The sequence below is a fragment of the Streptopelia decaocto genome (assembly GCF_964273445.1).
Source record: "Streptopelia decaocto genome assembly, chromosome: 7".
NCBI lineage: Eukaryota > Metazoa > Chordata > Aves > Columbiformes > Columbidae > Streptopelia > Streptopelia decaocto.
Window position 1 is genome coordinate 40,815,844 of NC_138661.1, and position 22,518 is coordinate 40,838,361.

The following is a 22,518-nucleotide window of genomic DNA, read 5'->3' on the forward strand; positions in this document are numbered from 1 at the left end:
TTCTAGCAGCAGAATAAAGAGTTTTATTCCAAGGCTGTGGGCCAGATACAAGCATGGCGTGTCAGCCTGATGAGATGTGTAAGTTATGCAAGTGAAGTTCAGCAGGTAGGCAGTGAAAGTTAGGAGCCATCTGATCTGACGTATGATAATACTCAACAGCACATAGAAATTTGGAATTCAGTCTGATGCCTTGTACCTCTTCACTGGAGTAAAGTTATTTTAAAAATAATTTTTCTCCATGCCCCAATCCCAGAGCAAAGCCTGGAATAGCTGCTACGTCTTTGCTTTTCATCCTTTTTTGTCTGGGCAAACTAGTTGCTTCCTTCCCTGCTGTTTAGAAACACTTTTATGGGTTTGTTCCTTTGCAGTGGTTGGCAGGAAATGTAACTGCTGCCTGTCTTTACTTGCTGTAAACAATATCCAGATTTTGAATGGCACCATCCCTTGTATTCTGTACCAGGTCCTCACAACTGCTCTGGATGTACACAATCCCCAGGAGGTGCTCACCTGACTCAGTCCTTGAAGTCATACCTTTGTCAGGGCCCCCATATACATTCCCGCGCAGCAGAGCAGTCTGTTCACAGTGCAGCTAGTGGGCCACTTCCAGTACTTCTCATTAGATGTGACAGTGACATGGCTAGCAGGAAGGCAAGGTTTGGCAGCTCCTTAAAATACTGATACCTATCTTAACCTGTGTGGTCTTGCTCATATTCCTCTGCAGGTTTCCCTTACAGGGCTCTGGGTTAAGGTCATGACCTCAAAGGATTCACAAGGATTTACTAATTAAATCTGATGTCCTCTGGGGAAAATGGCTATCCCTGATCTACAGCTAAAGGAATGGTACCAACAGAAGTAGCTTCCCAAACTTCACAGAGATTCAGGGACAGAATGGGAAGCCAGAACTCCTGGTTCTCAGTCCCATGCACCTCTGCTCTGCAAAACTATTGGCTTAGTGTTGTAGAGACAGCATTTGTGACGCCAAGCCTTCAGTGCGCCCCTTCCAGAGAGGAAACCTGCATTCTGAACCTAGCCGGCACAAAAGACTGAGTGTCAGATGCCAGCTGCAAGAAAACCAAACAGTTCAAACTATTTTTGATAAGAGGAAGAGGGACAAATCTCATAAATGAACGTGTCTTTATTTCAGAGATACGGAAGCAAGGCAAGGAAAAGAGATGGATTGAACTAAAGAGAAAAGGCAACCCACTGATGAAGGCGTGCAAATGGTAAATCACTTATCAGTAGCCACTTCACAGAAGGGCTTCTGTGATTTCAGTTGCTTTGCTTCTGCTTCTTACTCCAGCAGCCACAAGGCAGGAATATTTCTGAATTACCAAACCCAACATTTCTGTGCAGCTAACTCCAGGAGTTATCAGGGTACTCAAGAACAACCCCCTTTTTCCTATCAACCACTAGCTGGCACCACTGATCCTTACAGACTCTCCTCTCAAAATGGGCACCTCTGCAGCACAGCTTCACTCCTCTGCAAATACACAGAATGGGATGTACAGTTCAGCTACAGGGAAACAGTGTGATAAGTACAGACTAGCTGTATTGCTTGAACAGCTTCACTTTTGCCACCATTTTTCCATGTAAATAAGAGAATGACACCTACATCCCTTATAACAGCACAGGGAGACAGAGGAAAAGGTAATGTACTGGAGTGCTCCAAAGCATTTCCTGTGCTTAATAAAAGATAAAGTATTCATGTCCAGTTTTGCACATGTACCACATTGTCTCAGTGGAGGGAAATAGCACACAGTCTGTGTGCCATGTGGGTCCTACCCACCTCTGATAACCAGCCAAACCACAAAGAACAGGCCAGGAGGTTTTACTGGAGCTCCCCTGTGCTCCCTTAGCTCAGCAGTCATTCTCCAGGACTTGACATAAATCTGTGAGTCTTCTACACTGACCAACTATCATTCTGAGAACATATGTAAAAGGTCTTGAGATCATTTGGGTTTCTGACTCCATTACACAGAGCATCCAAAGACCTAAGTGGTTTAGGAATAAAACAGGTATCTTGATAACATCATTAGATGCCTAAAGGGTAAGACAGAAGGTGTCTTGGCTGGACTGGAGCCAAATCATCTACCACCCAGACACTTCTTGCATGAAAATGCTGGTGTCTAACAGCCAGGAGTGGATGGCACTGCATACAGGGGGCCAGCACAGCATGAGCTGGAAGCCCTGGTTCCTGTCTCACAACAGGAGAATCTGCAAATGAGGAAGGGAGAAGAAAATACATGGAAGCAGAGAAAAAAGAAAGGGGTATTTAGAGAGCCTCTGCTTTTCAGTGTCACCCTCTTTAATCTCTTTCTTCTTCCTCTGCGCTTGAACAATGAAAAGGAAGCAAAACTAACTTATTGCCAGCGTCCCAGACTGCTGACAACCATGGTCGCCTCCAGAAGGAGAGCTTGCCTCAAACAGACTGTGGCTACACAGACTGAGGCTCTGTCCCGAACGGTGGCTGTTCAGGTCTCCGGCTGCAGGGAGTGCCAGAGCCTGCTGCTGCCGGGGCAGGGAGGCCAGCACTCCACCTGTGTGAGGTGTGAGCAGGTGCAAGATCTGCTCGACATGGTCGTCAAACTTAAGGAGGTTGAGACGCTGAGGACCATCAGGGAGTGCGAAAGGGAGATCGACTGGTGGAGTAACACCCTGACGTGCCAGTCGGAAAGGTCCCAGGGAGGTACCCCCCAAAAGGAGATGGACCTCCTGCCCTCTTGGACAGAGGCAGAAGTCCTGAGACGGCCCCACCCTTGTTGCTCTCGGGCAGAGGTAGGGGACCGAAAAGACGACAAGGGTTGGAAGCGTATTCCGGTTCGGCGTCGTGGGCAGCCCCCCTCCCTGCCTGCTTTGTCTCCCCAGGTGCCCCTCCGTAATAGGTTTGAGGCCCTGGATCTTGAAGAAGAGGTAGGTGAGGAGGTGGTGCCAAGCCTGCCTACAAGAGCACGTAGGAAGAGGCAGTCGACTTCACAACTTAAGACTGCCTCTGATAAGAAAGAAAGAAGGGTGATTGTAATAGGAAATTCCCTTCTGAAAGGAACAGAGGGCCCAATATGCAGAGTTGACCCTCATCTTAGGGAAGTTTGTAGTCTCCCTGGAGCCCGGATCAAGGACATTGCTAGAGAGCTCCCCAAACTGGTGCACCCGACGGACTACTACCCGCTGCTGGTCTTCCAGACAGATGGGGAGGAAGCTGCTTCCCGTAGTCTGAGGGGGATGAAGAATGATTTCAAGGTCTTGGGAAGGAGGGTGAAAGGCTCAGGGGCTCAAGTGATCTTCTCTTCACTCCTTCCATCTTCAAGTGATGATGTGGGATGGAATAGGAAAATTCACTCTCTAAATGGTTGGCTCCAAGACTGGTGCTACAGGCAAGGCTTTGGATTTTTTGATAATGGTTGGTTTTATAAGACACCAGTCCGGACACTGTCACGTGGGAAAGGTTTATCTCGCAGGGGCAAAAGGATGCTGGGGCAGGAATTAGCAGGGCTCATTTGGAGAGCTTTAAACTAGGCTCGAAGGGGGATGGGGTTGTAGCTGGGCTTGTCCCAGTGGGGCTGCATTCTAAAACTGATGAGGACCGGGTGGCCTCCTATGCCCCTAGGGAGAAACTGGTGTGCTCTGCTCGCTCCCTGAAATGCCTGTATACCAATGCGCGCAGCATGGGGAATAAGCAGGAGGAGCTAGAATCCTATGTTCGGTCAGGAGATTATGATCTGGTGGCAATTACAGAAACATGGTGGGACAGTTCACATGACTGGAATGTGGTCATGGATGGCTATGCCCTTTTCAGGAAAGACAGGCCAGCCAGGCGTGGTGGTGGAGTTGCTCTCTATGTGAGAGAGCAACTACAATGTACTAAATTCTGCCCAGGAGCGGATGACGAGCGAGTTGAGAGTGTATGGGTCAGGATCAAGGGGCAGGCTGGCAGGGGTGACACTGTTGTGGGCGTCTGTTACAGGCCACCAGATCAGGCTGAGGAAGTTGATGAGGCCTTCTACGGGCAGCTGAGAGTGGCCTCACAGTCACAGGCCATGGTTGTTGTGGGTGATTTTAACTTCCCTGATGTTTGCTGGAAGGACCATTCAGCCAGCCAGCCACAGTCCAGGAGGTTCCTCCAGTGCATTGATGATAACTTCCTCATGCAGATGGTGGAGGAGCCGACTAGGAGAGGTGCACTGCTGGATCTCATCCTCACTAACAAGGAGGGTCTGGTCGAAGCAGTAAAGGTTGAGGGCTGCCTGGGTTGCAGTGACCACGAGATGGTGGAGTTCAGCATCTCGTGTGGCAGGAACAGAATAGCAAGTAGAATTGCAACCCTGGACTTCAGCAGGGCTAACTTTGGCCTTTTCAAGCAATTGCTGGGGGAAATCCCATGGGCAAGACTGCTTGAAGGAAAAGGGGCCCAAGATAGCTGGGTGGCATTCAGAGATTGCTTCTTCCACGCTCAGGATCAGAGCATCCCCACACGTAGGAAGTCAAGGAAGGGAGCCAGGAGGCCTAGGTGGTTGAATAGGGAGCTGTTGGGTATGCTCAAGCAGAAGAGGAGAGTTTACAGGTCATGGAAGCAGGGGCTAGCCACTTGGGAGGAATATAAGGCTGCTGTTAGAGGATGTAGGAAGGCAGCTAGGATAGCCAAGGCCTCCTTAGAATTACAGCTGGCGAGAGGGGTCAAGGACAGCAAAAAGAACTTTTTCAAATACATAGCAGATAAAACTAATACCAGAGGCAATGTAGGCCCACTGATGAATGGGGTGGGTGCCCTGGTGGCAGAAGATACAGAGAAGGCAGAATTACTGAATGCCTTCTTTGTCTCTGTCTACTCTGCCGGAGGCTGTCCTGGGGAGCCCTGTACCCCTGAGACCCTGGATGAAGCCAGGTCAATGGAGGAGTTTGCTTTAGTCGATGAGGACTGGGTTAGGGAGCAATTAAATAGTCTGGACATTCATAAATCCATGGGTCCAGATGGGATGCATCCGTGGGTGCTGAGGGAGCTGGCTGAAGTCATTGCTGGACCGCTCTCCATCATCTTTGCCAAGTCTTGGGAAACGGGAGAGGTGCCCGAGGATTGGAGGAAAGCAAATGTCACTCCAGTCTTCAAAAAGGGCAAGAAGGAGGACCCGGGTAATTATAGACCGGTCAGCCTCACCTCTGTCCCTGGGAAAGTAATGGAACAGCTTGTCCTTGGTGCCATCTCAAGGCATATCAAGGATAAGAGGGTTATTAGGGGCAGTCAGCATGGCTTTACCAAGGGTAGGTCATGCTTGACCAACCTCATAGCCTTTTATGAGAATGTAACAAGGTGGATGGATGATGGCAGAGCGGTGGATGTGGTCTACCTTGACTTCAGTAAAGCCTTTGACACAGTCTCCCACAGCATCCTCACAGCTAAGTTGAGGAGGTGTGGTCTAGACAATAGAGTAGTGAGGTGGGTTGCAAACTGGCTTAGGGAGAGAAGCCAGAGAGTGGTAGTCAATGGTGCGGAGTCTAGTTGGAGGCCAGTATCTAGTGGAGTGCCCCAGGGGTCAGTGCTGGGGCCAATATTATTCAATATATTCATTAACGACTCGGATGAGGGAACTGAGTGTACTATCAGCAAGTTTGCTGATGACACTAAGCTGGGAGGAGTGGTTGACACGCCGGAGGGCTGTGCTGCCATCCAGCGGGACCTGGACAGGCTGGAGAGTTGGGCGGAGAATAACCTAATGAAATTTAACAAGGGCAAGTGTAGAGTCCTGCATCTGGGCAGGAACAACCCCAGGTTCCAGTATAGGTTGGGAGATTACATATTAGAGAGCAGTGTAGGGGAAAGGGACCTGGGGGTCCTGGTGGACAACAGGATGACCATGAGCCAGCACTGTGCCCTTGTGGCCAGGAAGGCCAATGGCATCCTGGGGTGTATTAGAAGGGGGGTGGTTAGTAGATCGAGAGAGGTCCTCCTTCCCCTCTGCTCCACCCTGGTGAGACCACGTCTAGAATATTGTGTCCAGTTCTGGGCCCCTCAGTTCAAGAAAGACAGGGAACTGCTGGAGAGGGTCCAGCGTAGGGCAACGAAGATGATTAAGGGAGTGGAGCATCTCCCTTATGAAGAAAGGCTGAGGGAGCTGGGTCTCTTTAGTTTGGAGAGGAGGAGACTAAGGGGGGACCTTATTAATGTTTATAAATATATAAAGGGTGAGTGCCATGAGGATGGAGCCAGGCTCTTCTCGGTGGCAAACAATGATAGGACAAGGGGTAATGGGATCAAGCTGGAACACAAGAGGTTCCACTTAAATTTGAGAAGAAACTTCTTCTCAGTGAGGGTGACAGAGCACTGGAACAGGCTGCCCAGGGAAGTTGTGGAGTCTCCTTCTCTGGAGACATTCAAAACCCGCCTGGACATGTTCCTGTGCGACCTCACCTAGGTGTTCCTGCTCCAGCAGGGGGATTGGACTAGATGATCTTTTGAGGTCCCTTCCAATCCCAAACATACTGTGATACTGTGACTGTGAAAACTAATCCAGATTACAATTTACCATGTCCTAACATATCAAAATTAAATGTATATGCTCCAGGAACATCCTGAAATCACACAGGTTAACCCATGCTAACTTCTCCATAGCTGTCCCATCATGGGCTTCAGTGGACGAGTACTCATCCAGGGTCCGGGTGGGTTTGGGCAGCCCTCACCATGCTCTGTGCTGGTACAGGTACCTCACTATCTAAACCCAAGCAAACTAGTTTAAGGCCAGTTGTGACAGGCCTGTGCAAGCAGAAAGCAGCCTTCTGGATTCCAGCAAGTGTTAACATTCAAGTAGCTGTGTCAGGTGGCTGATATTCTCAGAGTAGGTCCTAATGGGTTTCTAGGTAGGTATCCAACATTGCCATGGGGCACAACAAATATAAAGAATTAATGGGTAGGAAAGAAAATTGCCAGGGTTCTTCTATGGCTGTAAGGTATCCTAGGAATGGCATAGAGGCACAAAGTTATCACTTGAGAACAGTAGATGGACTTTGTTGATGGATAAATTTTATTTTTGGTTGTTTTGGCTTTATTCCAGCTCCATTTATACCTGATATTGTAATGTACTTGAAAGGAAAAGGGGTTTCCTCAATCCCATGAATATCTAAGTAATGCCTTTTAACATGCCTTGCAAATAAACATAATTGGAACAAAACCACTTTGCTATGATTCACTTGGGATAAATAAGTATAGTTCCTGGATTTTAAAAAAAGGCAATAACATGAAGAGAGATGGTTATTTCTTCAGTTCTGAATTATCCCTTATAACAGTCTCATTTTCATTCTATCAACACTGTGTACATGCTCAAGTGCTTCCTGCAATGTCTCTGTGGTTGAACCAAGTATTGTTGATGTGCATGTGATGCTTAACTTCACTGACTCTACTGTTTTAAGTACAATAGATGCTTTAAAACCACAATATGCTGAACTTTGTGGTTCCAATTAGCGCATTTTCACATAATCCTTTGGAAAACCTGGCTACAGATGCACACTAGCTTTTTGATTAATTAACAAATCAAACAAAGTTTGGTGTCCAAGAACAGGCATAAGTGAAACTATTACCTTAATCCCTTCAATCCTGAAGCCCAGGTTGGTACTAGAGCTGATGGTTTCCCTCCACTGCATGTATCGGGGTTTGGTGACAGCATGTTGGGCATTCTCTTCAGCTGTGGGGGCAAGAGGATCCACTTCAATCATTTTCTTGTACATGTCCTTACGCAGCTTTGGTTTCTCACGGGCCTTAGTCAACTCTTCCTCCAGGTATGTCCTGCAAAAATATCACATCCCAACAAAACCATAAGGATTCCCCAAAGATTTCTTTTTACAACTTACAAACTGGCCTCAAGAAATGTCAACCAGGAAAGTGTTATCATTACCCCAGTTTTGTATATGGGGAAACTAAAGAACACAGACTAATGACTGTATAGGCATATTTAATGAAACAGTTGCATGAATCAGGAATTGTCATTCACTTCTTGTTCTAACTGTATCTTTAGAGTACTGTTAAATGTTATTGTTATTTCCTGCTTACAGAATGGTAGAAAGCTGAATCCCTACCATGCCATGAAACAGAGCTGTATTTTGAGGGGACAGTTAGGAGAGATAATTTAAAATGAAATCAAAAGCAAATAGGGCTGCTGAAGTGCTACTGTCTCTCCTCAAAAAAAAACCTAACATCAGTCATGTGTGATGGTTTTAGGCCTCAGAAAGCACTTAAGGTTTTACTTAATGCATCAGACAGTGAAAGACAGAATCACTCTTCATATACTAAAAATTAAAGAGTGAAGCAGATTATCTGAGCAGTTCCAAACCAGAAGAGGTAACTAAGAATGGAAAGGTGAATGGTGACAAACCTTCCACACTTTGCTGTTATCACTCCACACATTAACCTGGTCACCATTAGAAAGACACTATCCACGTTCTCTACATGCCACTGAACTCACAGAGCTTGTCTCCCTCCACAAAGCTTGCACTTGGTTAGGCACCTGGAGTGCACCACCTTCATCACAGTGTAATAAACCGGGCTGGCGTTTAGGAGAGGCTGTCATTCATTACCAGAATGCCACCTACTTTGAATAAAATATGTACTGCTGCAAATGCTTCTCCTCTTTGTTCTGGGCATACTAGTGCTACAAATTTCTACTCTGATTTAGCTGACAATTCATGTAAAGATTCTGCACCTATCTGAACAGGCTTCTCTGCACTCCTTTAAGCTGAATAACTCATTTATGACAACGACTCTGCAGCATCTCAGCTGGCACCCAAAAGATTACTATGAGAGTACCTCTCTGCACTGTTACTGCAGGCTCTCAACAGATTCCTTATCTATTTGTTATGCTTAAATAACATTTTTGAGGCTTTTCTCTTAATCACAGTTAAGAAAAGGAAAAGAAAGTGAGAATCTGGAGAACAAGATGATAGCATCATAGAGATGTCATAGTAGAGAAAAACACAGATCAGTCATGAGCAAATGGTCAATTATTTTCTTTACAGAAAAAAAAATCAATACCAGTGAAGACTCATTCAAGCACTGGAAATGGGCTTTCACACTGCTATTCAGTCATTCACATTTGGAGACGGGAATTTTACTCTTTGTGGGGTTTTTAGAATCACTGCATCCACAAAGATTAAATGAACTAGCAGCGAATGAATCACGTAATTTTTCTCCCATGTATTATCAGGCCACTGCAGGGAAACTTTGTTTTAAATCACCTCTGGAAATTTCTTGATGTGGACAGTTTTTGAAGCTATACATCAGTTAGTTTCCAGAATCCATGTACAAGCAGTCAACAATGGGACAGACTCTCCTCAGGTTCTCCAAGGTGACTGCCAAACCAACAACAGGTTGTCTGGACTGAATCCCAAGGCTCCAAAAATGTTACCAAACTCCTCCAGACAGAGCATGACCACATCGCCCCCACCCCTTCCTACAAAGGCACTTTCTCTTTTATATTCCCCACCTGATCCCCATCTTGCAGTCCATCACACAAGGCCCTTCAAAATCAGTAAGCAAGTCATCCAGCTGAATGTAGCTCTCGCCATCTCTCTCCACCACACCATGGAAGCAAGGGACACAGGAGCGTAGCGGGTCTTTCATCAGTCGCTCAAAACACTCCTTTTCATTCTCTGAGAAGCGTTTCAGAATCTTCCCACTATCAGCTGCCTTGAAACTCCCTAAAAAAGAAAATCAAACACATGCTGACAAGACTGAACTGCAAAAAAGAAAAACACCTTTTCCCACCACTCCAGTTTCATCTACCTCAGCCTCTTGACACCAGTTACAGATTTCTCCAAACAGAAAAGACAACATGCTTTTCATAAAAAAACAAAGCACCCAGGACAAACACAGCCGTTGGCAGTGAAAGTCTGTTTGGATACATTCCCATGTCAGAGTTTATAGCTTTAAGGAGTGCAGCTGCTCCAGGCCATTGTTTTTTTTTCCATGCTAAACTCTCTGTTACGATATTAAACACTACTATACTTATTAAAATGCACAGGAAGAAGCCACAAGCCAGAATTGATTAATCCTCTGACAGGCTATTTTAAAGCTGTATAACACTGCCAGTGTTGGCTTTGTCCTTAATCCTCACATAGGGTATACCTGCTGAGTGTGTACGTAACCGAGGCAGCCTGGTCAATCAGTCATTGTTCAACAGCCACAAGCAGGCCAGAGCCAAGCACTGCCCTTGCTGTGCACACACTCTGTGACCGCACACGTGTGTAACCTCCAGGTTCTGCCTCTGCTCTGGAGCTCAGCTAATCTGCAGGCACAGCATGTGGTGCAACTGCTTTTTACAACTCTGTAACTGAATGGTATCCAGTACAAATGACAGTCTGCATAGGCCAAGACTGGCAGTAATTAGACTCCAGCTGTCTGGAGTCTCCTGTCCAGATGTTCTCCTGTCCTGCAACCTGCCAGTAAGTCTTGAGAAAAGTACATGTTTCATTCCGAGGTACCCTTTAATCTACATGACATAAAATAGGCACCAAAGTAGGAGCCTCATTAATCCTGTGGCTAACACTGAACTTGCATCACAGCAGGATCCTTCAGCCACTGCAAAGTGGCTCTTCTTTGACAAATCCTAGAACTGGCGTTGCCACAGCACAAAGGCAAGGGTGGTGGTGGCCCAGGTTTTAATTTAGAAAGAGCTTGTTGTATCAGAAAAAAAGGTGCCAAAAGGATGGACTAAATGGAACCACAGAAAACTATCTAAAGCAAACTGCAGAAACTCTTAACGTCTTAACCCCCCTCTTCCACCTTACTACATACACAAACCTCCAGAAGGGTTATGATTACACAACCAGTGCATCACTCCACATAGATCAAGCCAACCCCATACACATGGTGATAAAAACTGCAATAAGACTGGTCATCTTGGCACTCTGTGTGTTGTAAGTCAGCCTCACCAAGAGCACTGTGCAAAATGCAGCTACTCCATTTCTAGGACTAAATAAATTTCTCTGCACAGCTTTGAAGTGCATCATATTAGTGCATTAGCATATAAAGAGGTGTTCCAGGTACTGCATTAAAGCACGATGCAGTGTAGGTGCCTGCCCACATGTGTACTAATAAACCCCACACTAGCACTTTAGGAACAAGGGCTACACAGGAATTAAATGAAGCACAAGAAAAACAAACCTTATGACTTTTTTTTCCTTTTTTTTTGTCTTACCAATGAAACAAAGCCTACAAAGGCACACTCGCCAACTTCTACAGATGCAAAACTACAGGGTGTTTCAAAAAGATGGACCCAATTTCAAAGATATAGTGATTTCAACTTAGGTCCATCTTTTTGAAACATCTGTAGAATCAGCCAACTGAGCTGCTCCTTGCACTCATACAGTGAACAATGACAGACTTGCAATACAAACACCTGGCCAGCAATTCAACTTTCATCAGATCTGTTTTCCACCTAAGGGCTTACATTCAGATGAGGAGTTTGGGGTTGGTATTAGAAACACTGTCCTTGCCAGGGTTGAGATGCATACAGGCACGGACAGTAATCCTTCCCACTAGGGAACTCACATATTGGCTAATCAGTCAAGAAAAATGATCCCATACCACAACCAACAGCAACAGATGGACTAGGGCTTCAACTCTCCCATCCCTCTTGTTTCCCTCTAACATGTATTTTATATATATCACCTTACAAGGATGCATCCAGAGTCTGACCATTGCTGCTTTGCTCATTCAGGTATATCACTCCCCCTCCCCTATCCCCACCACAACTGAAAAAAAGATGTTCCAGTTCACAGATTCATGCGATATTGCCTGCTTCCTTTTTACCTGAAGGAAGGAAACAGAGAAACACAGGAACATGCTTTTCCTTCCTGCTGCCATTCCACTCTAGAGAGAAACGCACTGAAGATATCCATCTTACCTGTATGTCCAGCCAGCTGCACCCATGAGTAGCGTTTCTTGAAGGGGCTGATGACTGGTAAGTTAACCATGGTTTTAATTGTATGCCATGCCTTTTTCTGGAATACAAAGAAAAGAAATGTTAAGTTGGGCAAAAGCTAAAATCCTGACATGCCACAAACCTACCACATAGCTTCATGCACATTGAATTGTTCCCCACTAATCTGTAAGTGCTCAAAGGTGGAACCACAAAACAGACGCTATGATCATAAGTGGAAAAATATGTACATAAAACCAAGAATGGACAAATACTTAAATATTAATATAATGCCCTACCATCCACAAGAAAGCTGCCTGCAAGAAATTAAAAAAAAAAAGTCATGCTGCATGTCACAGGCCTGTTCTTAGCCACACCTGACCCTCTCTGTGTCTGAGTCATGCAGTGTGCGTGGAGCAGATACTGAACACACACTTATGCACATTTAAGTTTCCATGAGACACGAACAAAAGCTGTTTGCCACAGTTAGCAATACTTCCTTTCCCAGAAAACTTCAGTATCACTTTGTGATTAATGGCTTTCTCTGAGTCAGCAGGTGAGTCTTACTATGACAGTTGTAAAGAAAACACATTTATAGTTGGACATGGAGGTCACCCAGATCCCTCAGCATCCATTGACAGTGTGCTGAGGAAACCTACTCCAGGTCACGGATTTTCCTGCTCCCTCCCCTCTTTCCCAATCTTGTTACTTTTTAACAAAGCTGGGCATTGCTCTGACCACCTTTGGCTTCCGCTCAGTGCAGCTGTCTGGATATGGCTGCAGGCAGACAGGGAAATGAACAGCTGCTCACAAACAGCAGCTGAGGGCTCTGTCACAAAGGTAGAAAGGAAAATTTAAAAAAAAAAAAAAAAAAAAAAAAGTTTTGTGCTCTGGAACTGAAGCCCAGGTGATAACCTGTTGGGTAAAAAAAAACAAAAACAAAACCAAAAAACACAACACCAAAAGACCAACCACCACCAGAGCTGCACAATACTTGTGCATGACAATTTAGTGATGAGGGTTTTTTGCTGAGATCAAATGTAGTTGGGGATTAGGCTGCTTCTACAGAAGTGCTTATCAATGGTCTAACTGGGGTTCACTAAAATCAATGGGAGGCAGTGATTTCACTGAAAACAAGTGTAGGTCATTGTTCAAGACCTGAAAAATCCACCTTCAAAACTACCATGTCTACTCTAGCAGGGATAGTGCTCTAATGACTTAGCTGCTTAGGATACCTGATTTTTGTTGTCTTCTACAGAAGTGCAAAAATACAAGAAGTAAAATTGCAGGCAATGATACACATGCAAAATGTAGCTCTCCACATCACACTCCCAGCTGGCCAACCTTCCCCAAACTTGTTCACTTATGCTACATTTCTTGTAAGGTATCCTCTAGCAATCTTGGTCACCGCAAGAGGGCAAAACCCTGTGGCTATCTTCAAACATATCAAGAGGATATATGAACTCACAGACAAGTGATCTTGCTTTTAGGGATTTGTCTTCACAATAAAGTTAAGTTATGCTGCAAATTAACTGACATAACAAAATAATCATCATATGGGCATATGTATTCTGAAGTAAGATTGCTTCTTCCTATTTAACTTCTTTTGGTTTTGAAAGCAGTTCAAGCTGAAATGAAGTCACTCTAGATCTGATATAAGCACCCCATGCAGCAGTAATACTTCTGAAAACATAGTGTGCCAGTGAAAGGAAGCATCCAAAGAAAATCCAACACGTTTGAGAATCGAGAAGACTGTAGCACTTATTGCAACTCCACAGATGTTACTAGGTCTAGCTAATCTCCAGTTTCACAAATACTTTCTGCAGATTTAAATGACCCTTTCATATTCTATATTATTTGAATTTCATAGCCTATATTATTTGCCCTAAGTCATTCCAAACTGCAACCTTGCAGTGCTAAACAGCAGCTTGGCTCTATCATAGAGCTAACCGCTATTTAGTGAGGATGAGACTCTTGTACACCACTTATAAATGTCCATAGCCTCCTTCTGGAGGAAAGCAAAATGTAAATATTGTTATTCAAGTAGTAAAGATAAATTACTTTTGTATAATTTATTTGCCAGATGCAACTGAGAGCAGAAGCCCTTCAGTCTACTCTGCTGTTTCTTCTATTCCAGAGGGATACAGCCATAAGCTATTTAAAGAACAGTTGAAAGTAAACACCACCCTGAATTAAAATGACCCCTTTGAATGTAATTCCTGCCAAAGATTTCATTTTTTAATATTACAGCCCAGTTTTCAGGGTAACGCTGCTTTTTCCCCATCCCTTAATCAGAAGTCAGCGTTGCTCCATAACCCTCTCATAAGGTGCTATGCTCATCATAATGTCCCACTCCTAACAAACTGCAGCCTGTCTCCCAGTGACTTCCATGCTGCTACATCCAGACATGATAAGCAGCTCAGGTTTTCAAGGAATGCACATCAACTGTCAATGCAGCACCACACTGCAATGGCTTTCCCGCCTCCTCCCTCCCACCTAGCTCTGAGAAGCTTTGGCTTTTATTTGTATTGTGGGTGTGACAGAGAGACAATCAGCCAAATTCAGCCCCAGTTGAAGTGGACTTTGGCTGCTTAGGTTACAGCTGCTTTTGATGAGTATGTTTAAGCTACTGATCCAATAAGCAGACACTGACAATTTTTTATTATTATTATAATTTTAAATAATCTCTTCACAAACCTTTTCCCGCTCAAGATGGGGAAAGCATGACGCTCAAACTAGGAGCCCAAGAGGTGCGCTGCCTTCAGCAGGGGTTCAGTAGTTGCATTTCCCTCTACTGCAACTTCAGTCTCCCAGCTTGCTCAACCCAGGATGCAAATTGCCAGGCTGCAAACAGGGCTGCATGCTGTTGGAGCAGTGGTGTGAGTGGGAAGATGAAAACTTCGTGTGTCTGCTGTGGGAGGAATCTTTCTCGCTTCTATTTCTAAAGCAAGATCTCTTCCTCTTTGTTAGCAATGGAATTACATGCTTTTCAAATCACTGCTTCATGCTGCAATGGCAAAGTGGACTGCCACCACTGCCCATATGTGTTTGCAGTCCATATGTCCTTCAGTCCTTGTTTCTTCTAGATTCCTGCTTAGTCTTCCCTGACCTTTTGCTCTGCCTGGGTTTCTCCAAGCCCTCCTTTCTCCAAGATTCCCAGCCAGTGTATGCTATTTACACACCTTCAGGGAAAATTCAGATCTCTCTGTATCAACACTGCCTGAATCAGATGCCCTTGATATCACCGATGCCATTTTATATGGCTCTTGAGATCCATATACTCAAGAGTTTTCCAATAGGAAAAAGGAAACCATTCCAAAATGGCCAAGAGGCAAACATGAGAAATATTAACATTCTTAGATTCAGCATTTAAGTTACTCAATGTGAACTCTAACTGACACACTGTATATAACCCCAAGCAATAAAAGGTGTGGGATGCTAAAGAGTGGAAAAGCTAGTTTCCTGCCAATGAGTCAGCCTGCGTGACAGGCTGTGCCACTGGAACAGTGGCCCTGGTAGCGAACGAACAAAAATTCCAGGGAAGATAATAGGAGAACCAATCTCCACAATGCAGCTACAATACATGCAAAGGATTGTGGCTTGGTTTCTGACATTGCTCTGTGTTATCTGCATTACTCTTCTGGATTTGAAGCACAGCACTGAAGAGAAGCACACATCCATGCAGCAGATGTGGCAGGCTTGCTCGGTGTTAGCACTGGCATACGCAGACAAGATGCTGGCCAGATAAAATATTCCCAGTCTATTCAATCCTGGATACAGGTAGCTGTTGCCATCATGCCTATCCCATTAAGAAACAAAGATGAGCAGCAACCAAGAGTCACCGGTTACTGTGAGTACAGCTTTCTCCAGGCCTTTTCTCATGATGAGAGCACAACTTTGTATGTTACTAGTATGCAGAAGCACAGCCACGATGACCCTGCCCAAATACACCAGTAGGACTTGGCTGAGCAAAACCCACTAAACTCACTGGGACGCATTTCATCCTTTTTAAGGGAGTTTGGCTCAGGCCTCACTGTCCCCAAGAATTAATCCACAGGAACTAACCAGCCTTCCTGAAACCCTCCCACCATTTCAGGACAAGGGCTCTAACATCCTGATAAGCTCACTGAACAGATCAGTGCAGACTCCCTGAACCGGTTGAGCTTTTTTCAGTTGTTCCTGTTTTACAAGCATAACAGAACAACCTAAATCTCTGAATGTATGTTGACATATGGGACAGATGAGATCCTCTGACTCCTAAGGACAACAGAAGATAGGGACCTGAACCTTCCTCTGCTATTCTGTGCAAAAATAAATAAAATCTCTCCCTTATTTAAAGGTAAAAGGAGAATGAAGATCTCAGTTCTGCGAACACCTTAAACACAAGTAACTACCCTCAGTCAAGCACTAACAAACAGTTAACATACACAAGAATTTGGAGAATTGAGTCCTAAATGATGCGATTACAATAATTAAAAACACCAGTCATATCTCAACTATTGGAGGGAGGAAATAACAAAATGCTTTTCTTCAGGAAAAAAAAAAAAAAACAAAACAAACAAACCACAAAACATTAGTTTCAATAATCCTAGCATGTTACTCAAAACTACACCGAAATGTAACATAAACCAACAGAGTCCCTAAAAAAAGTTCATTCTTCTGTCATCAGCAGAGTGGAGTAGTTCCTTGCCTGAGCTGGTAAATTTTCATAGAAATTCTGCTAGACTATAGTAAACAATGACCCTTGAATCTTTTTTTCCAGGAAAACTTCAGCAGTTTCTTTATCCAAGATGCTGTTGTCTTCTTTTATGTGCACTAGTACAAAGCCTACGCAAGCCTACATAGAGCTATTATGACAGCAAGAAACAAAAGGATAGTGAGAAATTTCTTTGTGATCTTTTTTCCCCTAAAAGGCTTTAAGAAAGAGTACTTAATTGTCAGTCATCATAATCTACTGTTCTCTTAAAGTCTTTACATCAGTTAGGCTAAATTCTGCCACTCAGGGACATGGGGGCTGAAATCTGATCTGTAATGCTGGTTGCCTCTGCCTACTCAGTGTCTCACTAACTCCTAGAAAGAACAAAGTTCCTCCACAGAGACCTGCAAGGAGTACAAAAACTATAATTATCAGAAAGTTACTACATGCGTTTCAAAATAATTCTGTAAGAGGCATGTGCCCGAAACACAAAAGTACAGAGCATGCTTTACCTGACAAACAGAGCCAACGCAGTGCAAATGAGCGAGCAGTGAGAAGGGGATGGGTGTTGGCCTCTTTAGGGACACAGTAACCATAACAATACTGATTGGAAAAGTAACACCTGGGAACCCGTCAGACAATGAGCTGGAACTGCTTTCTACAAGCGGCCTGTAAACTAACACTGAGCTTTACTAAGCCAGGTATCAGTTATGACTTATCCATGCACACTATTAGTCATTCTCCAGTGGCTCACCTTTCTGCTGGTTTTTTTTTCCTTCTTTTCCTTCTTCCCTCCCAGGTCACACACTAGCACCCACAGTACTCTCTTGGACTGAGAAAACAAATCCTGATGAGGTCTGTAACATTAACCACAGAGCTCTTCAAAGTATCAGTATGACCAGGTGGTAAGGTAGAGTCCTGCAACTCTCTCAATATTTGTTTCTCCTAAAAATCTGTGTATGTTTTCCAGTTTTATTGTTTAAGTTTTACTTTTTATAGTATGTACATTTACTTATTAAAATGTTTCTAAATCCCTACAAATTAATTTTATCTACAAAATCCTTGACTGTTTTATTTACCTTAGTTTATTAAAACTGAAGTAAACCAGCTTGAAAGCTAGTTTGTTTTCCTAATTCTATATGCCATTTTACACAATTATGTGATTTGGAAAATGAAATTAACATATTCAGATTTGTTCTCCATTTTCTGTATTTTTTGACACTTCATTTCAATTGGCTTTCACCTGACGTATTGGACCTGCAGGTGTAGGTCCAAAGCTACTAACCATATTATTTTAATGCACTAAGACCAGCATGAATAAAACTTTGCTATCATCTGTCTCAATGCAGCCACTACCTGTCGTTACCATAAAAAGCATCCATGAGAAATGATTTTGGGTGGATCACAACCGAGACAATTACTAGTCTAATTTAATTACCCTGTAATTAGACATGTTTCTCTCTGTGTGTTAATGTAAGCAATAACTGCAGTACTGAAATGACTACCTATTAAAGACAAAATAAAATCACAAACATTTTAACAAAGAAACTACTGCTTTGTCAAAATCACAATATTCTATTAGGACAAGTTGGTATCAGTGTAGTTCCCACCAAACCAATGAGTTTTGCATGGGTGCAGCTTCACAGCAGCCAGCTTCATTTTTTTCAAGAGAGTGCAGCTCTGGGACAGTCAGCCACATGGTTTCGTGTCATAGAGAGATCTGGGGATTTGAATGATGTTATATAAGAAAATTAAAAAATTAAATGATAGTGAGAGTTGCTGAGCAACGTGGTATCTTTCTGGTTACAGTCACAAAATTTGCCTGCTGAAGAATTCTGGTTTTGAGTTCTTTCAGGTTGATACTTGGTGCATTATAGTTGTCTTTGAAGACACAAAAGAGGTAGGCCGGTAACTTGGTCAGATCCAGATCCTAGAGCAGCAGACATTTTTATGCCCAATACAGGTAAATCACAATTACTCTTTTTTCTTCTAATAATACATACAGAGATATATTTACACGTACATATGTGCATACTTTTAAAATATCTAAAGCAGTTAGTAAAAGCTTTTAACTGCAGTCAATTAAAATTCCACTATAATCAAAATTTCCAGACTGCAACAACTCTTAGGCTTGGGATCATTCGGTATTTGAAGAAACTTAGAAGACCTAACAAGGCATTGTACTGCAACGGAGAAAGTGAGGTATAGATGTCATTTTCCCCTTATTTGTCAGGAGAAACATAACTTAAAATATGCACAAAGGCTCTGTGTAGGGAAGCAAGGTGCAAGATTTGCCCACAGCTAAAACAAAAACTATCCAAAATAACAAAAACAACAACAACAAAAAAAAAAACCCACACCTAAACTTGTCATATAAGGCTCTTCATACTTTCAACAGCTGGTTTCTGTGCTTTTGCCCCTTAGTGAAGGTTTCTGGAATCCTCAAACTAAGGAGATTCTTGCTGCCAAGTCTACTACCCACTTGGCTGAATCAGACATGAATCACAAATTGAGACAAAGATCTCAATGGGTGGGAGGTGAAAGAGCAAGTCAACAAAAAGAACGCTCCCCAAGCATGCTGCGACAGGAGTATGTGAGCAAACAGTCACACAAACCTTTATAGCTAAGTTTCTGAGCACAACACTTGATTCAGCTCCCAAGACAGGGTAAGGCTCTCACAGCAAGTAACTTAGCCCTGGTATTACCACATTTCATCTCCTCTTGTTACCGGGCAGTGAACAGGTTCCTGATGCACACAAACACTAATCTGCACAGTAGTGATCGTTCATTGCTAGAAAAGGTACTTAGGGTCAGAATTGAAATGTTGCTCTATGATAACTTACATCAACGGATAGGCCAGCCCAGGGTCTGGGGGTCTGAGCACCTGCTTTAAGAAGCCTGTGCCCTGACCTGATACGCACAACATCATTCTTCAGACTGTCAGAGGTGCTATGCCAACCAACATCAACTGATAACTCATCCAAATCACTACAACTGGCCTTCTGCCAGGGCAGCTGTATTACTTCAAATGCTGTCAGCTGTCACTCAGGGAATACAAACAGTGTAACCCTGTCCCCCATCAAGGAAATCACTGAGCAATCTCCACCTGCCAGATGCCTTGGTAGCCTTGACCTTCCTTGTATCTGTTTCAGTCCCCCAGGGAACTAACACTGCTTTGTCACACAGTTCACCTTCCTATAGTGTACGAGTGCCAGCTGGAGCTGTAAGACTGACAACAGCAAGGGAGACCACATACTCCTAGAGAAAACTGGCAGTTTGCACGCTCATGAGCAACTTCCTGATCCCCTCTCATCAGATTGCCAGGAAAACTGTAACTATACCTTCATCTGTCCCTCCCTCTCTTTCACCATCCAGCCTCCAAAGCTTTCAGAAGAAATGGTGCTCAGCCTGTACTCAGCCCTTGACACTTCCGGCTTTGCACTCAACCATGGGTGAGGGCCACAGCTGCTCAGCCCGTGTGTGGCAGGTGTATCCTCCAACTGCAGGGCTTTCATTTCCTGTTTGCACCGCACTCAACATGGGCTGGGCTAAACCTTCAGAGTCAGAAGAAACACTTAATGCAATAAGCAGAAACAACACTGCAAGACAGAAGCCTCAGGTTCCTCTGTCATGTCTCACCGTGTGGTGAGATGCATACATAGTTTGGCTCGCTGCCTTTCAGGATACTTGGTAAGCTTGCGGGATATTCACGATGTATGATGAAGAAGGGAAGGAAAGAGAAACAGATGGTCGGCATCGGACTGAATTACTAGAGGCACAAAATCCCATGTCTTGCTCCACAGTTGGATTCTACATGTAATTCCAGAAGCAGTCCCTCTCTAAATCAGAGTAAAATGAATTGCAAAGAAGTGAAAGCATTGCTTGCCTTTCTGCAAACAGCATCAAGAGCCGCAGTCTGCTATTCTGTATAAATCAACTTCGGCTTTTTTTTTCCTGATTATTATCAAGTGAAATATCTACAACCTTTATGTAATTCCCAGGCCAAAAGCCAAAATAGTCCAAGAATTAGATGGCTTTAAAACTGCACTGTCACAAGGGTTTCCTTTATTTTTCTCACAGCAATGTTGTAAAAGCCAATACTGTTGACTAGAAGACAGATTTTATTTTAATAAGAATCAACATTTTCTGTTTTAAGGGATACTGAAATGTCTACCTTTAATAGCAAGCATTAAGTATGGCCATTATCTCTACCTTCGCACTTGTGCTCTGTTCTGAAAGACACAGAGTCTCTAACAGGATGGAGCTCTGCCACCTGTCTCTATACTGAACTCAAGAAAATGGAACCAAAGAAGTTCTGCCCCACCAGGGTTCTGCCAGAACATCAATCTTGCTGGAAACTGAAATGTTATTATCCAAGTAGTAAATGGAAAGTTCCTCATTATAGGAAAGTTGACTCAGACTCACTTTCAGATCCCAGATATTTGAAATTTATGCAGGTTGTCCATCACCCAGAACAATTTTGTGGTAAATCAAACATCACTATAGCAGATTGTGTGGCAGAAGGAAATAAATCCTTCTTAACCTCCAAAACAATTGCAGTTTAGGTCTTCAAAAACCTCCTATGCCACTGTTTGGCAGTTGTAGAATTCTCTGCCCATCCTCCATTTATCCTCCACTTGTCATGGGTCACTGGTTGACAACACCAGTCATGAAAAAGGGACATCTAGAAAGACAACAGTCTTTAGATGAAAAAATGAGCTTAATATCCTACTACATAGGACACAGAATTACCAGTTCGAAACAGGATGAATATTTGGGAATACTTAAAACCCAAACACATCCACACTTCTCTATACATAGACCAATAAATAAGTTCAGCCTAAAACATATGCACTATTTGTTAAGGCATGTCATTTGTGAACTGTGTATGACCTTGAATCCAAATGTACCACAAGAAGTGTCAATCCATTTAAATGAGGTATGGTTTCTGCATAGCATCAAGAGAGGCTGTGTTCTGGCAACAAGCTAGGAAATAACTTGAAGAAGTTAATCTCCCCCGAGTGAACTCCAGGCACTTGGGAAGGAAGCTGAGCATGCACTTTATCTTATTTGCTAAGGCGGTGCAGACTGTTACCTAGACACACAGCTCAATCCTGCCTGCCCAGCAGTTCAGGGCTAGGCTCACCACCAATTTAACACCCCCAGCGATGCCACGGCCACAGGAGAACCTCCAGTCTGAACGGATAAAAATAAATGAAGGAAACTTTAATACTTATTCTTTATTACACTTCCCCACTTGCCACAAATCACTAACATCCGTCAGAAATTGCAAAATTGTCTTCTATTAACTGGTCAAAGACTTCTCTCTTCCTATCACTGGCAGCTTGGGTTAGTGAATAGGTATCGAAAGCTTACCATGCTTTCCTTATATCCTTGTGTAAGGGCTCCAGAAGCCATATCCCATATAATTTTGAGATTCTGCCTCAAAGGAATGTAACAGTGGAAGACTATTGAGCTATGATTCAATTCTTCCTGTAGGAAAGGCTAGGAAGCACAAGGATAGAGTTAAGGTTGCTGTAAGAACCCACTGGTTATCTGTAATTATTGTGCTCCATTTTGGTCATTACTCCATGTAAGTTTTGATAAACTGGAGGAAAGTTCAGGGACAAATAACAAACATCCTATTGCTGAGGCTGAATTAATTGTGTTTGTTTATCCTTAGAGGACCAAGCATGGCAACTGTCTTCTAGTATGCAACAAGTTTTCATAACGATGAGTGCAGTCAATTGCTCTCTATGTCCACGGGGAAGGACAAGAACAAATGGCCTTAATTTGCAACAAAAGCAAAACATTCAGTTGAGATATCAGAAAAGGTTTTGCCAGGGTCTCAGTGAGTTTTCAAATGGGCTTGACAAATGCCTATAAAATCGTGGTCTAGCTCAGTCACAGCGGACACCTGCCACC

The 22,518-nt window shown here is 43.6% G+C and overlaps 1 protein-coding gene across 2 annotated transcripts in view; it reads right to left on the reverse strand.

The window, feature by feature from the left end:
• ITPKA (inositol-trisphosphate 3-kinase A) overlaps nucleotides 1-22,518 on the reverse strand; it is a 44,462-nt gene that overhangs the window by 7,517 nt on the left and 14,427 nt on the right. For both annotated transcript variants that reach the window (XM_082058972.1, XM_082058971.1), the window contains 3 exons: nucleotides 11,883-11,979; nucleotides 9,462-9,675; nucleotides 7,564-7,768 (listed from right to left, as the gene is read on the reverse strand). In XM_082058972.1, coding sequence (XP_081915098.1) covers nucleotides 7,564-7,768; nucleotides 9,462-9,675; nucleotides 11,883-11,979 — 516 coding nt within the window. The remainder of the gene's footprint in view (nucleotides 1-7,563; nucleotides 7,769-9,461; nucleotides 9,676-11,882; nucleotides 11,980-22,518) is intronic.